This window comes from Rhincodon typus, chromosome 5 (genome assembly GCF_021869965.1).
Source record: "Rhincodon typus isolate 14 chromosome 5, sRhiTyp1.1, whole genome shotgun sequence".
NCBI classification, from domain to species: Eukaryota; Metazoa; Chordata; class Chondrichthyes; order Orectolobiformes; family Rhincodontidae; genus Rhincodon; species Rhincodon typus.
Window position 1 is genome coordinate 51,455,362 of NC_063336.1, and position 15,613 is coordinate 51,470,974.

Here is a 15,613-nt window from a genome sequence, read left to right on the forward strand (position 1 = left end):
GGTTTTAGGATGTAAAGGCTCAGAATATGTTGTATAATTTCCATATTTTAGTTAACACTATTAGTTCTTCAACAGCAATAAATATTAATGATTCCATTGTTCTGTTTATAACATGCCTTTTCTTCAAAGCCAAAATAAACATCAAATGTAAACAGTGATTTTTCTTAATGACTATACTGGAAATAAGAATTTTATTAAAATTTCAAGTCATCTTACTAATAGGAGATTTTGTGTATAAGTAAATGATATCATATAACTTTGTTTATATGTAATATTACTCCTGTTCATGCAAGCATCTATGTTACGCATTAATTTTATAATACTGAGCATGTTTGTGTTTGATTTTAGAACAGAATGAACATGTTAGATGTTATACCAGCTACACAATATTGAACTGCTGGAATATAACAAGAGCAATATATTAAGAACTGCAGATGCTGGAAATCTGAAAAAAAAAGCAGAAATTGATGGAGAAACTCAGCACGTCTAGCAGCATCTGGAGACAGAAAACAGATTTAATGTTTCAAATCCAGTGACCCTTCATCAGAGCTGTTCTGATGAAGGGTCACCGGACTTGAACTGTTAATGCTGCATTTCCTCCAGAGATGCTGTCAGATTCTGCTGAGTTTCTCCAAATATTTCTGCATTTCAAGCGCTGGAATATGTTCTCACCCAATGATAGCTTGTTGACTGTGCAAGCTGAAAGTCTACTAAATCTTCAGCGAGATGTTGATCGAGCAGAACACAATGCCACCCATTAACCTGCTCATCATACTAATTTGCCAAACAACTGGTCTTCCTAAAGCTCAAAGATGTTGTCATTTAAATTTGCACCACATACACACAGGTGAAACATTTTCATAATTTCTAAGTGGAGTCCTTTTTTATCTTTAAATGTAGAAAATTTGCAACACTTGCAACCTAATTATCACATTTATCATATATAAGCATATAATTATTCAGTGTCCCAGTTTGGGGCAGAATCACCTGTGCATCTAAAAGAATCTGTACTTCTGCAGTCACATGAAATCCCCTTCTGTCTATCTGCAATATCCACATTTTAAACCATCTTTGCCCAGAACAATTAATGGAATTTAAAGAAGTATTCAAAACTGTGCAGTAAAATAACTAGACTGAAAGCCACAAAGTGTAAAATGCTTATGTTACTATTGTAAAGAGAACAGAGAGTAGGCCAGGAGGGAATAGTGTAAAAAAAGCTATGATGCACCATACATCATATTTCCCATCTGTTGTTCGACTTTCACATAATATTATTTATAACAAAGTTGCAATACAAAAACACTTGCTGGGGTTATAAAGCCCTACATCTTTGGCCAGTCTGAAATAATCATCGAAGTTGTGAAGTCAAGCTGATGATTTTAGAAGACACAACAGAACATATTATCCGCTTGTAATATGATTGATAAATGTTACTCAGAGTTCCTTCTGCAAATGTATGATTACTGAGGGAGTCAAATGTCTTCTTTTGAGTCAAATAAAGTATTTTATCAGATATTGTTAAATGATTGACTTCTAGTAAATCTTTTGCCCCTGTGGAAACTATTAGGGCTTTGCGTGAACTTGAAATAAACAATGCCCGATGAAAAAAGAAGCTGATAGCAAAAACTTTCCCAGTGACAGTTTGAAATAAGTGAAATACAAATTTTGGCAAAGGTGACGTAGGTGAAGAGGTTAATTTCCATCCGCAATATGGAAGTCCGCAACCAATCTGTGAAATTCAGTCTAATGTGAAGACTTAGAAGGTTAGACAATTAAGCTCATGGGAATTCACTGATTTCAAAAGTCCACAAACAAATTCAATCTATATTTGAATAATCTGAGAAGAAAAATGTTCATTGTGCTTTTAAATTGTCCCAATCAAAATGAACGGATCACCATCTGACAAACTAACAATAATGACTGCAGTAACCACTTTCCTTTAGGTTTGATCCAGAGGTCAGAAGTTTTGGGATATGCATACATACTTAAACTTCATGTCAAAACTATTCTTGTATGGCACAGAAAGCAGAATCCCTTTCCTCACGGAAGCCTCATCCCAACCTTACAGAATCTTTCTTTGCCTGGTCGAGGCCTGACTCCATTTCCAGCCACGTGGATGACTTAGTGCATTTGGACTTTCAGGAATTGGCCACGCATGCTGATTAGCAAGTACAGCTTGTAACCAAGGAACAAATAAAAATTATTTTCAAACTGGGCGACTAGGAGGTGAGGGCATCTCACAGCTATCAAACACCTCAGCTCATATTTTCCTTTAGAAACATTTTTTTTTCCCATCAACTCAGAATATCTTGTCACCCAAGCCAACGAACACATTACTGCAATTTCATTACAAATCAGAGATCGTCTTGTCTGTATAATATTTCAAGATGCAAATCTCCACTATTGAAATTCCAGTCATTTCAGCATAACTGATGTATTGACATTGGAAACAGTTAAAGTTACATCAGATCAGTATTTGAAAAAGAAAATCATCTTGATTTGGAAGCAAAATGGGAACACAGGATTAGTTTACTTCTCATGTGGACAATAAACACAAAAATGAACGGAATGGGCTAAACAGCCTGTTTCCACCTTGAAATTTCTATGCAAACTTTATACAAATCAAGAGGAATTTATTTAGAAAAATACACACCAAAAGTGAAAAATTCATTGCAACAAACTATATCTGCCTTCCATACTATATATACATTACATGCATTATTCAGATGTATAACTGGAAGAATTCCAATACCCAGTTTCTTTTTAAAACAATGCACAAAAAGAAAGATTAAATGTGTACAAATAGGTTACATTCTCACATTCCAATCACTTAATCTAAACTATCAACATCCTTTCTCCCTTACCACTCCAACCCACCCGCTCTGCCCACTATTGCATAAATTCTGTCCCCTCCATACTTCACTTCAGCTCTGATGACGCGTTATTTATACTCGAAATGTTAACTTGATTTCTCTCCATGGATGCTCCCTGATTGGCTGTGATCTCCAGCATTTTTTGTTTCCAGTACAGATTCCAGCATCTGCAGTAATTTGCTCCTCCATCAAATAGGTAGACTTGAATTTCTAAATTCCTGCAGATATAATTATTCCATCTCATATTTTCAAAATAATTGAATATGTGTGTGTGTATGGCCCTCCAAAATATAATGATCTCTGGCATACAGTGCTGCTAATAAAACAGTGAGCTTGACACTAAATGCACCTTTTCAAAGCAGAACAGAAAAATTTGGGTCAAGTGTAAGATGAGGAATCCTACATACTGTGAATAAGATATCCATATATAGTTGTCTGACCCAGAGATTTCAGATATTTAACAGTAAAATACATTGCAATTAAATAAAAATTTGCACTGGTATCTGATGTACTTTTCTCACTACAATATCAATCACAACCAACACCTTGTTCTTCTCAATGCATGAATTGCCAACCCATTTGAAGCAGTCCTTTAAACTTAATTGATCAATAATCACAAAATACTGGTCAAGAGAGCATTACGTTACCTGGTATTAGGGATTTGAGTATTAAAATTGAAGACGCTTCCACAAAAGCAAAGCCTCGCCCTCTCCTACAACAGCCACCTAATTTTGAAAATAATTTTTATTTGCTCCATGGGTACAAGCGGCACTTGCTAATCAGCATGCGTGGCCAATTCCTGAAAGTCCAAATACACTAAGAGTCGACTACATGGCGGAGAATGGAGTCAGGCATAGGCCAGGGGAAAAAAGATTCTGCAAGGTTGGGATGAGGCCTCCGTGAAGAAAGCGATTCTATTTTTTGTGCCATACAAGAATATTTTTGACACTAAGTTTAGGTATGTATGCATATCACTAATTTCGAACATAATTGCTTTTATTACCGATTTTTTTTATATTTAGAGTTTTGACTGAGTTTTCCATGGTTAACGCTTACCTTCTCATCTTTTAGGTTGTTTTTTTGCTGAAAAATGGATTATATTATCAGGTCTATTGGTTGCCTCCACATCATCGTTCTGGAGAAATCAGGTTTTTTTTCATATACATCCCTACCCTCTCCTTACGCTGCCTTATCATCCTATTCTAATCAATCTCTCCTTTGATAATATTTTTATGAATATTCCGAGTATGGTATAAATACAGAAGGTACTGTAAATTCATAGTTGCTCAGTGAGCATTCACAAACAGAAAAGAGAAGTTTGAACATTTTGGGAGTGCCTTAACTTTTCTCTTCACAAATATTAACCGAGTTCTTGTGCAGTTATATAAATTTTTACTTTCTTTTTCCAGAGTGTTTATTATTATTGTCAGTTTTACTGGCTTTGTACATGTATACATGACACTGATCTGTAGTCTTGACAGGTACAACTATAACTTGCATATGAGAAAGAGCAAGATTTATTCCATTCCTGTTGCAAGGGTTGCTCTGTAGTTCTTTTCTTTCTTAAAAGAAGTGCTTTCTAGACTTGACTGGAGTTGCTTTGATGGTAGTGCTCCTGCCTCTATACAAGCAAACCTGTTGGCTATGTAGAGTTTATACAGTTTAATGCAGGTCAGCCTACAAAATCCATCCAAAACTGCACACATTCTCCAAGGGAGAAGATTGAGTCATCACGCACAGCAACAATACAAGGATTCATTTTCTGACACTAAACCTACTATCATGTATCACTTATTCCTCCTTCCCCCACAATTCTTTATATGCCTAAAAACTGAAGATTTTGTCTATGTCTAATATTAAAAATGTCAGCTACTGGATCATATCAGTCTTCACCCTTAAGTGTTTCACTACAATTCTAATTTGTCAGGTTGATAAGCTAACTATGGATTAATTATTGTTTCTTTGTAGTACAGGCATTGTGCAAAGAATGTGAGCTGAGTTTGATAATAATGGAAGATAAGGAAAAGCAGAGTTTTGTCAAAAAAGCCACTCAGATAATTCCTCTAATACTGTGCTATACTTAGGAATACTATTATTTTGATTTTGATAGATTGTTGTTTCCTGATATTTATTCTAGATTTGCAATTCAGCCATTTCTCTCTTAGTCTTTTTGCATTAATTGAATATTCTTTAAAGTAATAAGATAGCTTCACCTGATCAATACCATTTAAGATTTTATATACTTTTTAAAGGCCGTATAGGCTTCTCATAGCTTTTCTTTTTGCTTTGGAAGAAGTCATCACACTGATAAGACAAATCTTATCAGTTTTGTCACTCTTTTCTCCATCCATTCTAAACAAGTACAGATTTTTCTGACATTTGTCCATGAAGGATAAACATTTTGTCAAGTTTGTTGAGTTTCCACTTTTAGTAGAACACTGGAATTTCTGGGGCACTCCTTTAAGATGTGCAAAAAGCAAAAGGTCACCCTGCACAAGGCAAGATCTCTTTTTACAGTCCCACGAATTAGGCAGCAGCAGGGAATTCCTTTCTCCGATCACGTTTTTCCTTAACAAATTCTTGCTGGATGCTGGAGAAAACATGACGTGGTCACCTCAAACGCCTACTGACCAACAATCATGTAGGGATCCTGAATTTAAAGCAAAGATTTTAAGAAGTATACCTCACTGTCTTTGAGAACTCTCATCCTAGATCTAATCAGTAGCCAGAAGTCAAACTTCTTGCATATCTGACATTAGAATATTTTCAAATACTCCAATGGCATTTCCCTTGTCCCTCGTTAGAATCTTCCTAACAAGTCAACATAATATGGAAAAATACCCCACTAAATATTGGAACTAATTATTTCACAGAATTTCATTTATTCTCTTTAGAAAAAAAAATTTCTCCAGGGCTCCTCCTCAGTCACTACTGAAGAATAAAAGCCAGTATCTTTCCTTCTTATTTATGCCCTAGTTGGTGATCATGATTGGATGAATTTTTTTGTCTCCTCCTCTTTAAAAGGTCCTGAATCCTTGCCAGGATAGGACTCCACAGATCTTCAGCAACTGGCCCAAAAGATCACCCATTCTTTTAAACTAACTCAAACCACTTTTCACCACTCCAATTAGTTAAGCCTTAAGCTTCAAAATTCCCACCCTCAACTTAAGAACCAAGCTTTTGGTTACCTTTGTTAACAATTATTCATTAATTTTCTTCATTATGCGGCTTGTTGAAAACATTTGTTTGATAATGCTCTTTGTAAAGTATCTTCTGACATTTTGCTATCTTACATATGCTATATAACTGCAAGATGCTGTTCTCAATCTCAACAACATAAACATAGGCAAAAATCACAGCCGGAACTAGCAACAGTAGTGGAGCAGCCCTGTTTCAGAAAGTTTTATCAGTCCAAGTTCATAGGGCCAAAATAATTGCTGTGACCTGGCTTCAGCATTCATTCAGATCAAGCAATACAGTCAAGATTCAAAGTAAAACCTCACATCCCCACATATACGCCTACATAGTTTCTTGCACTAAGTTGTGTGATATTATCAGGCTGGGCTGCTTTACATTTCTCCCTTTTATCAGTTTTGCTTAACACATTTTACCAAAGTTATCATATGAATTAATGATGGAAATGTCCGAAATGATGATAGAAACTTCGACACTCTTGTATCTGACAATTACTGAGTTGCTCTTTCAAAGGTCATGAGTGTCAAACATATTTTACAGAACTCCTAGTAATATGTAGGTCAGATCGCCAGACTGACTTCTTCTCTGAAATTAATAGCAGTTAGCCATATCTGCTTGTTGTGCTTATTTTGAATTTCCCTCAATTGCCTTGACTGATTCAGCTCTGTTTGATATTGTAGGCTCATGGTGGTGGTTTGGCTGCTGTCCTAGTGGCTGTGAACTTGGTTTTTGCTTTTGGATTGATCTTCACATGATGACGTCTTCATGGACAATTTTGGCATGAAAGCAGTACACAATATAATTGTATACTACTTGTTGTTTACTTTATGCTTAAAAACTTGAAGTTCAAATCACATAACTTTGGATCGGACTTCTATTAAACTGAAATTGGTAGATTAATAAGCACTGAAATAACATGATGCAATGCAATGCACTGAAAGGATTTTGTCTACTCTTCCTCTCCCAGACACACAATAAAATGAGCACTTATTCAATTCATTCTTCTTTATTTTGAAGCCATGTCAAGATTTAGAATTTGAGGGGAGAAAGGATGGGAATTTGCATCATACAAGACAACATTATGAAATGATTGAATCAGAAAGCATTAATTGTTATGAATACAAAGACAAATAAGATGGAAACATTTTCAGAACACAATAGCAGAAATGCTTAATCGTCGCTCAAAAGATTTCAAATCACGAACTTTGGTCAACCACCCCAAAAAAACAATCATAACTCTCTCCTTGGCTAAATTATCCAGCATTTTGGAGCTATGCTGGATGGTAAAGATAATCTTAGAAATTAGTATCCTTGCTTGTGATATTTAATTCTCATTGACTGCACCGCCAAAATCACTCCTTCCACAACTGAAATATTGCCAATTTCTGGTATTACCTCAATCCCAGTGAGGCAGAGGTTCGGTTTTTTCATATTTTCTAATCAACCTGTTCAGAGATGTTATGACACACCTCTGAAACAGGTGAGTCTTGAACTCGGGTCTGCTGGCTCGGAGGTAGGGAGACTACGAGACCATAACTGTTTGGTTATCTCAGGAATTATTTTCTCCTATGATCTTCACACAGGTCTCCAATAACCCACCTGCAAGTTCTTAATACAACAAAACACTGTTTTAAATCCTCCACTGTCTACGTACTAGAAAGCATCCTCCATGCTTTCTATTCTAGTTAATGTCTCTCTTCCACCACGGTACAGCTTTCAGCAAAAGCAATGCTCTGAAATTCACTGCCCTAACCACATTTTCCTTACCGCTGCTTTTCTCACTTTCAAAAGTTTTCTCAATATTTACTTCAAGTGTACGTTCTGTTACCTTCTTTAATATCTATATCTATCACATTACTTGACATCTTCCATTCCCCTTCAATTTTTTGCAAATGTAACTTTTTGAAAGACTAAACAACAACAGTAAACATTACTTTGGGATAACAACTGTTTTTGTATTAAATTTTCCAACAACGTGTACAAATCTTATTCACTATTGGATTATACTGTACAAGAGCCGATAAGGAAAACTGAATGGCAAGGGTTGAATCAAACAGAGGAAACAATCTGACAACATTTACCTAGGAAGCACTTGCAGAAATGCATAAAAATCAAAGAGATCATCTCTCATTCTTCTAAACTTGATAGTGTTCCAGTCAATCATCTTTCAGAGCAATTCTCTCATCCCAGGAATCAATTTAGTGAGCTTTCATTGCACTCTCTATGGCAAGTACATCCTTTCCTTAGGCACAGAGAACAAAACTGAATATGAGAAATCCATTTGTTTCTCTTTCCCTATGCATATTATGTTGCTCAAATCTGACCACTTCAGTCCCAAAATAACAAACGAGTTATGCTGACTCATAGGTATAAATTGTGCCAAATATCTTGTCAATTGAATATGTCGCCATGTGCACTTTTAATTGATTTTTTTTGTCTGCTCTTTATAATGTCATACTGTAGACGAACTCAAAGTACAACAATCTAAAACAATTTGGGAGATGGGAACATGCAAGTAAAATTGAATAGCATGGCTAGACATGTATAAATAAGAAATTACTGAAAACTTACGTGACGAAAACTGATCTTGAAAAATATGATTAATCCAGCCTTACAGCACACCCTCAATACTGCAATGGAGGATCAACTCTATGGAGTTGGTCTTGAATTTCAAGTCAAGAACAAAATCAGAAGTTGCTGGAAATGCTCAGCAGGTCTGGCAGCATCCGTGAAGAAAAAAAATCAGAATTAACGTTTCAGGTCCAGTGACCCTTCCTCAGAACAGTTCTGAAACATTAACTGATATTTTTCTTCACAGATGCTGCCAGACCTGCTGAGTTTTTCCAGCAACTTCTGTTTTTGTTCCTGATTTACAGATCCGCAGTTCTTACGGTTTGAATCTCAAGTCATCTGACTTAAATACACGAGTGCTACCACTGAGCAAAATCTGACACCCAAGTGAGCTAAGTGATCAGTTAATCTAAGATACTTTCACAAGTTAATACTTAATGTAATTGTGTAGCCTGCTGACTTTATCTTGCGTTTAATGTTAGTTAGCTAAGAGACAAGAGGTTAGGTATGTTTTTGTTAACATTAAAATACAAGTCATGGGATATGAGACAACTTTGTGAAACCTTGAAAGATTCTTCCAAAAATGGGAGTCGGCTTACATGGCTGATGGTCTTGATGTAGGTAGTCACCATTTTGAATTGTGCTAATAAAAATAAAACCAGTAATTCAAATTAAATCAATGTGACACATTTCAGGGCATGAATTAATTCTACGAGGATATCTTTATCCATAAACAAAATATTTAAACAACTTTGAATTTAATATCTTTGACATCCAAAATAAAGGGTTCATCAAATTCATTTTGAGTCATTTTGGTTATGATATCATTAGGATCTTACTAGACTAGAACAAATCATCCACAACAAATCATCTCACTCTCATCCATTAACTTGGAGATTCTAACTTTTCTGAAGGGTCTGACAACAGTTTGCGCATTACGAACATGCAATAATTTGATAACAGAACAAAACAAAACATGGAGGCAACATGCATATTTTCACTCTGTAAAGGTTATTTTTGAACATCTGTCCATATCTATCTATCTCCTTTAGCATGAAGATGATCCTTGAATGGCTTACTGCGGCACACATCCAAAAGTAAACTCTCTGGCATAGCTGTGACGTAGGTGTTGTTTCTTCACAAGCAGCTCTTGATCGCATTTGTCAAATGGCATATGTACATATCCCACATTGATAAGAAACTGTTTTTTTATGTGGGCCAGAGGAATGCCTGTTCCATAAATTATTAATCCATGACTTCAGTCCATTCTCATCAAACCATTGTCATGGACAAGTATAAAATTCTCAGGAAATGTGATTTTTGATATTGCCTTGTGTTAAAAATTATAATAGGCATTTATTTTGTTCTTTTAACCATGCAGGGTAGTACCACTGTGAATCTCACTTTCTCACGTCCTGTGCCTTTCAAATAAATTGCCATCAAACATTTCCACTACACCGTTCAGTTGTTGGACATAATGAAATTCATCAGCATTTTATCCATGTCACCAATGTGACATAATGGAGATTGGTGTCTTTGCACTGTCTGATAATGAATAGCTAGAACTAGCAAAATTGGCAAAGATCTTTTGCATGCGTTTGAGTGATGAGTCTTTAATCAAACTATTTTAGCTCCATAACATGGCTATCCAAACTGCAAGTTGCTCTGAAATCTTCACTGGACTCCGGGTTTGATTTGGTTTATTTTAGCACGTTTCTATGCAGTAAATTTCAGGAGATGTCATCACCATTCTGACGATTTTCAAGTAGACATTCTGATAAATGTTTCTTTAGATCTGACCAGTGGCAGGTTACTAGTATCATGGTGCATTTGGCTTGGACATCCTCTTCAAGACAGATTGTCTCCCACATTTTACCAATACCGAATTCCCTTACTGCAACAGTTACCTGACAAGTTAACAAATCTTATGACTTCTGGCTTGCAACTGCCTTTATAAGGATTTTTTTTTGCTAGAGATGATTGCTGTTTGTCACTTACTGTACCTGGTCTGCTCAGTGTGGGCCTCTCTTGAAAACTCATGCATCTTTTTGACAATACAGCACGTTGCCCGATTGATCGTACATTACCTTATAAATGTGAGCTAAACATGCATTTCTGAAGTGAAAAATAAGACCAACTCCTACTGAAAGTATAGGATTACTTAGCAGATTCGGGGGTCTCAGACTTGTATGCATAGCACAAGCCTAAACATGAATTTTGGTGCTCGAAAAATGGATTCAGCTTATCCACTGGGTCAGTTTATAATTCATAATCTACGACAATTGGTTTTAAAATACACACAATGTGCTCAATTCTCCCCAATTTGGAAACAGTGCAGAAATGATAATATCTCAAGCAGTTCATGCCTGAACTTTAGTAACAGCACAATTTACCAGCATACCTAAATCAGAATTGGCATATAATAGTTATGTAAATACGACAACTCTTCCTTTGTACCTTACACTGAGTACTTTCAAAACACATTACACCAAGGAGAGGGTTGATTGTAAAAAGGAAAAAACTTCCAGTGCAATTAAGCAATTTAAAAACTTAAGATTTATAAAACAAAAATGTCTTTCTGCATTGTAAAGGCTCATTATACAACACAAATAGCAGCATTACAAGAAACAAAAGCCTAGAATTGAAAAACAAAGGAAACGGAAGCTGGCACAACACAGTCATAACATCTCATTACTTTGGTACATGAATATAATCCAACTAGTCGTTTTGAATTAAGCAGATTATATATAATCTCATTACACATCCTGTCATGTTAAAAATCTTGCATACAGAACACATTTCCTGGTCATATTTCAAATGTTCCAAGTTAGTATATCTTCCAACCCACTACAAGCATGCTGCAAGAGATTTGTTAGCATATGTACATGGGCATTTTTTTGAAAAAACGTTCCCGAAAAGCACATCTCAGCTTTGATACGTGATATCTTAGAAACAGCCATTTACGTCTGGAAAAAAAAACAAAAGTCTGCATAAAGGAGAATGGCATTAGAATAGTTAGATGGCTGTTTCCAGCCACCGCAGATTCAACCAGCCAAAGAACCTTTTTCTATGCTGTAGACTTCGAACTCCACAACAATAACCAAAACAGCAGGTAATAAATAAATAAAACGCATTACATGGCAGAGTGTTTTATCGTTAAAAGAAACTAAGAAATAGAAGTCAGTGTGGGTCATATGGACCCTAAAGATAATTCAGTCATTTAACAAGATCATGGCTGTTTGATAGTTTTTTTTAAAGCCAAAAAGAATTAGGTGATTTAAGAAATGGAAAGTAAAGTTGAAGCTATCAATTTCAGTCTGAAATATACTTATCATCCATACATTCAAAACACTCTGGGCTAGGAAACTCCAAAAATTTCTAACTTTTGAGTGAGAAAATTACTCATCTTCATTCCCTTATCCTGAAACTATGCACCCTTGTTCTAGACTTGTTTGTTAAAGACACAATGTCACACACCTGCCCTATCCAGCTCCTGCAGAATCTTAAATGTTTCAATTAGATTACTTCACAATTGTTCTAACTTAGAGACTATAGGGCCATTTCACGCAACCTCTTCTGACAGAATAGCATTCTCAACTTTAGTAACCAATCTAAGTATACCTTAACTGCAAACTCTTGAAAACATGTAGATCCTTCCAGAGGTTCTGATACCAAATCTGTGCAGTACTCTAGTTGTGGTCTCACACAGAATCCTTCGACAAATGAAACAAGACATATTTACTTTTAACAAAGATTCTTTTGGTACATAGGGGAAGCAGTGGCATATGGTGATGCTACTAGTTGTGCTCCACAGTTTCAGGCTAATGCTTTAGAGATGACTGTTTAAATCCCATCACAGCTTGTGATGGAAGCTGAGTTTAATAAAGCCTAGAATAAAAATAAAATGCTCATCTAATGATGTCCATGTACCACCGCTACCGCTCGTAAAATGAATCTGATTCACTAATGTTCTTTAGGAACAGAAATCTGTCATCCCTACCGGGTCAGCCTACATGTAATTGACAAGCTACATCAATATGACTGACTCTTAACATTCTTTTGAAATGCCAAACCACTCAGTTCAAGGACAACTAATGATGGGCAACAAATACCAGCCTTTCCAGCAATGTCCATAGCCCATACAAGAATAAAGAAAATGCTGATGTTTTTCTGAGTACAAGCACCCATAATCTGTGAGAATTTCAAGATTTAATAGTTATTCATCATGTGAATTTCTATTCTTCTGACCAGATGTGAGTCTTTCAATTCTCTGCATTAGGCAAAAAAGTGGCAAATGGAATACATTGACATACCCTGACTAAATCACACTCTACAGAGAGTCTTTATATTCTCCTCACATTTACTTTCCCACCTAGTTTTGTATCATCTTTACACTTGAATTTTTATTATTTAATATTTTAATATTGATTGTTGTTTTATTACTCCTTAGGGCATTCCAGTTCTAACAACTTGCCACCATAAAAAAAATACACTTATTCCGACCCTCTTTTCTGGGCTTTAAACAGTCCTCTATTCATGCTAATAAATTACCACTATCACCACAATATCATAACTTGCGCAATAATCTTTAATGTGGCATCTTGTAAAGTAATTTTTGAAAATCTAAATTTACAACATTCAATGGTACCACATTATCCAATATGGCAGTCACACCTCCAAAATATCTTAACCAATTTGATAAACATAATTTTCCTTTCATAAATCCACATTGAGCAGAGTCAACCAGCTACGGTAAGAGGGACTTCCCTTGACATCAAGGAACCCGAGCAAAACAGAGGTCAACAGAAATCATGGCAAAGCTCTCCCCAGTTAGAGTCACGCATGGTACAAAGTAAGATGACTGCAGTTGTCAATTAGCTCAGTCCCAGGACATCTCTGCCGCTGTTTCTCAGAATAGTACTCTAGGTCCAACCATCTTCAGCTTCTCATCAACACAAGGTCAAAAGTGGGGAAATCCACTGATGATTGCACAATGTTCTATTTGTAACTCCTGAAATACTGAAGTGGGCTGTGTCAATACGCAGCAAGATCTGGACAACACTTAGGTTTGAGAGAGATAATAGGAACTGCAGATGCTGGAGAATCTGCTCCTCTGATGCTGCTTGGCCTGCTGTGTTCATCCAGCTCTACACCTCGTTATCTCTAACACTTAGGTTTGGCCTGATAAGTGGTGAGTGGTATTCATGCCATGCAATGACCGCAGCCACAAGAGAGATTCCAACTACTTCCACTCACTGTTCGACGACATTATCATTTCTGAAATCCTCACGATTAACATCCTAAACATTACCATTGACAAACAAATAAATATTAAGGCTACGAAGTACAGCATGTCAGAGTCTAATAATTCAGCGGCAAGTAAATCACCTCCAGACTCCCCAGAATTTGTCCAACTGCAATGCACTATGCAGGGGTGCACCGGAATACTCCCAGTTTTGCCTGGACTCATGCAGCTCCTACAACAATAAAGAAGCTTGAAACCACCCTGATCAAAGAGCTCATGTGACTGGAACTCCATACAGCCACCAATACAGTTGTGGCAGTGCATGCTGTCTTTAGGACACACTGCATCAACTCACCATGCTCTTCTGGCAGCAGTTTCCAAACCGGCAAATTCTACACCTTGAAAGGAAACGGTAGCATATCCATGGGACCACTACGACCTGCACATTTCGTCCAAGCCACGTACCACTCTGATTTGGAACTACATCACCATTCTTTCACTGTTACTGGTCTGAATCCTGGAACTCACTCCCTTACATAATATTAACTGCAACAATTCAAGAGGCAGCTCACCACCACCTCAAGGGCAGTTTAGGATGGACAATAAACAATGGCCCGGTCACTGATGTTACATCCTGTGGATGAACGAAAGAAAAAAAACACATTACTGCCACTTCCTTAATAATGGAATTCAGCATGTTTCTAATAACTGATAACAGGCAAATGGGTCTGCAGTTCCTCATTTTCTTTCGCCCATTTTTTCTTCAATTACAACACCACATTCCAATTCACTAACGCTTTTCAGAACCAAGGAAGTTTTGGAAGATGAAGACCAGTACATCAACTACTTTTACAACCACCTCTTTTGTTTGCCTACAGTTGTAGGATTCTAAGTCCAAGGGACTTGTCAGCTTTCATTCCCAATAATTTCTCCAGTACTACTTTATCAATACTGAGTACTTTGAGTTGCTCAGTCTCATTAGACAATTGGTTCACCACTATGAGATATTTTTGATGTCTTCAACCATGAAAACAAACACAAATGTTTGTTTAGCATCTCCATCTTTTTATTTACTTCTCATTTCACTTTCACCAGTCTTTGAATAAGGGACTAAAGATTAACTTTGCTACCTTCACACTTCCTACATATTTGAAATCTGAAATTCTGAAACTCCATCTTTCGCCAGTTTACTCTCATGTTCTGTTTATTGACCTTCTCAGCTTTTTGGTCCTGCCTAAAACTTCCCAGTCCTCAGACTTACCACTCCTCCTGGCAATATTTTAAGCCTCGTATTTCACTGGAATACTATCTTTAACCTCTATAATTAGCCACAGATGAATCGCTTTCTTGTGTGATGCAAATTCATTGAGAACTATGAAATACTTCTTTAAACATTCACTATTACCCGTCACATGAGTTTTCAGTCTAATTTTCCATTCCACCTTAGCCAACCCACTCTCATACCTATTATTTAGTTTCATTTAAGTCCAATACTTCAGTCACACTATAATCACCTTCCCCAAAAGATATCTTGTTGTAAAATTACAACTTAACCCTATGCCATTACACTGAACATTGTCAAAATATCTTGTGTTTGCTATCATAACTTATTGTTCTAAAAATCCACGTCAAATGCAAACTACTTCCACCCTTTTGATTAATAAGGCTGAAATACAATCTGCTGCTTAATAAGGGTTGACCAATTTATCCACCATGCTCTACAATACTG

At 36.4% G+C, this 15,613-nt stretch overlaps 1 protein-coding gene across 1 annotated transcript in view; it reads right to left on the bottom strand.

Moving 5' to 3' along the window:
- Positions 1–7,090: 7,090 nt before the first annotated feature.
- The window catches only part of nt5dc1 (5'-nucleotidase domain containing 1), a 74,170-nt gene continuing 65,647 nt past the window's right edge, over positions 7,091–15,613 (bottom strand). The window contains exons 7-8 of the mRNA XM_048597026.1: positions 9,239–9,282; positions 7,091–8,310 (exon numbers count right to left, since the gene is read on the bottom strand). Coding sequence (XP_048452983.1) covers positions 8,290–8,310; positions 9,239–9,282 — 65 coding nt within the window. The 3' untranslated portion in view covers positions 7,091–8,289. The remainder of the gene's footprint in view (positions 8,311–9,238; positions 9,283–15,613) is intronic.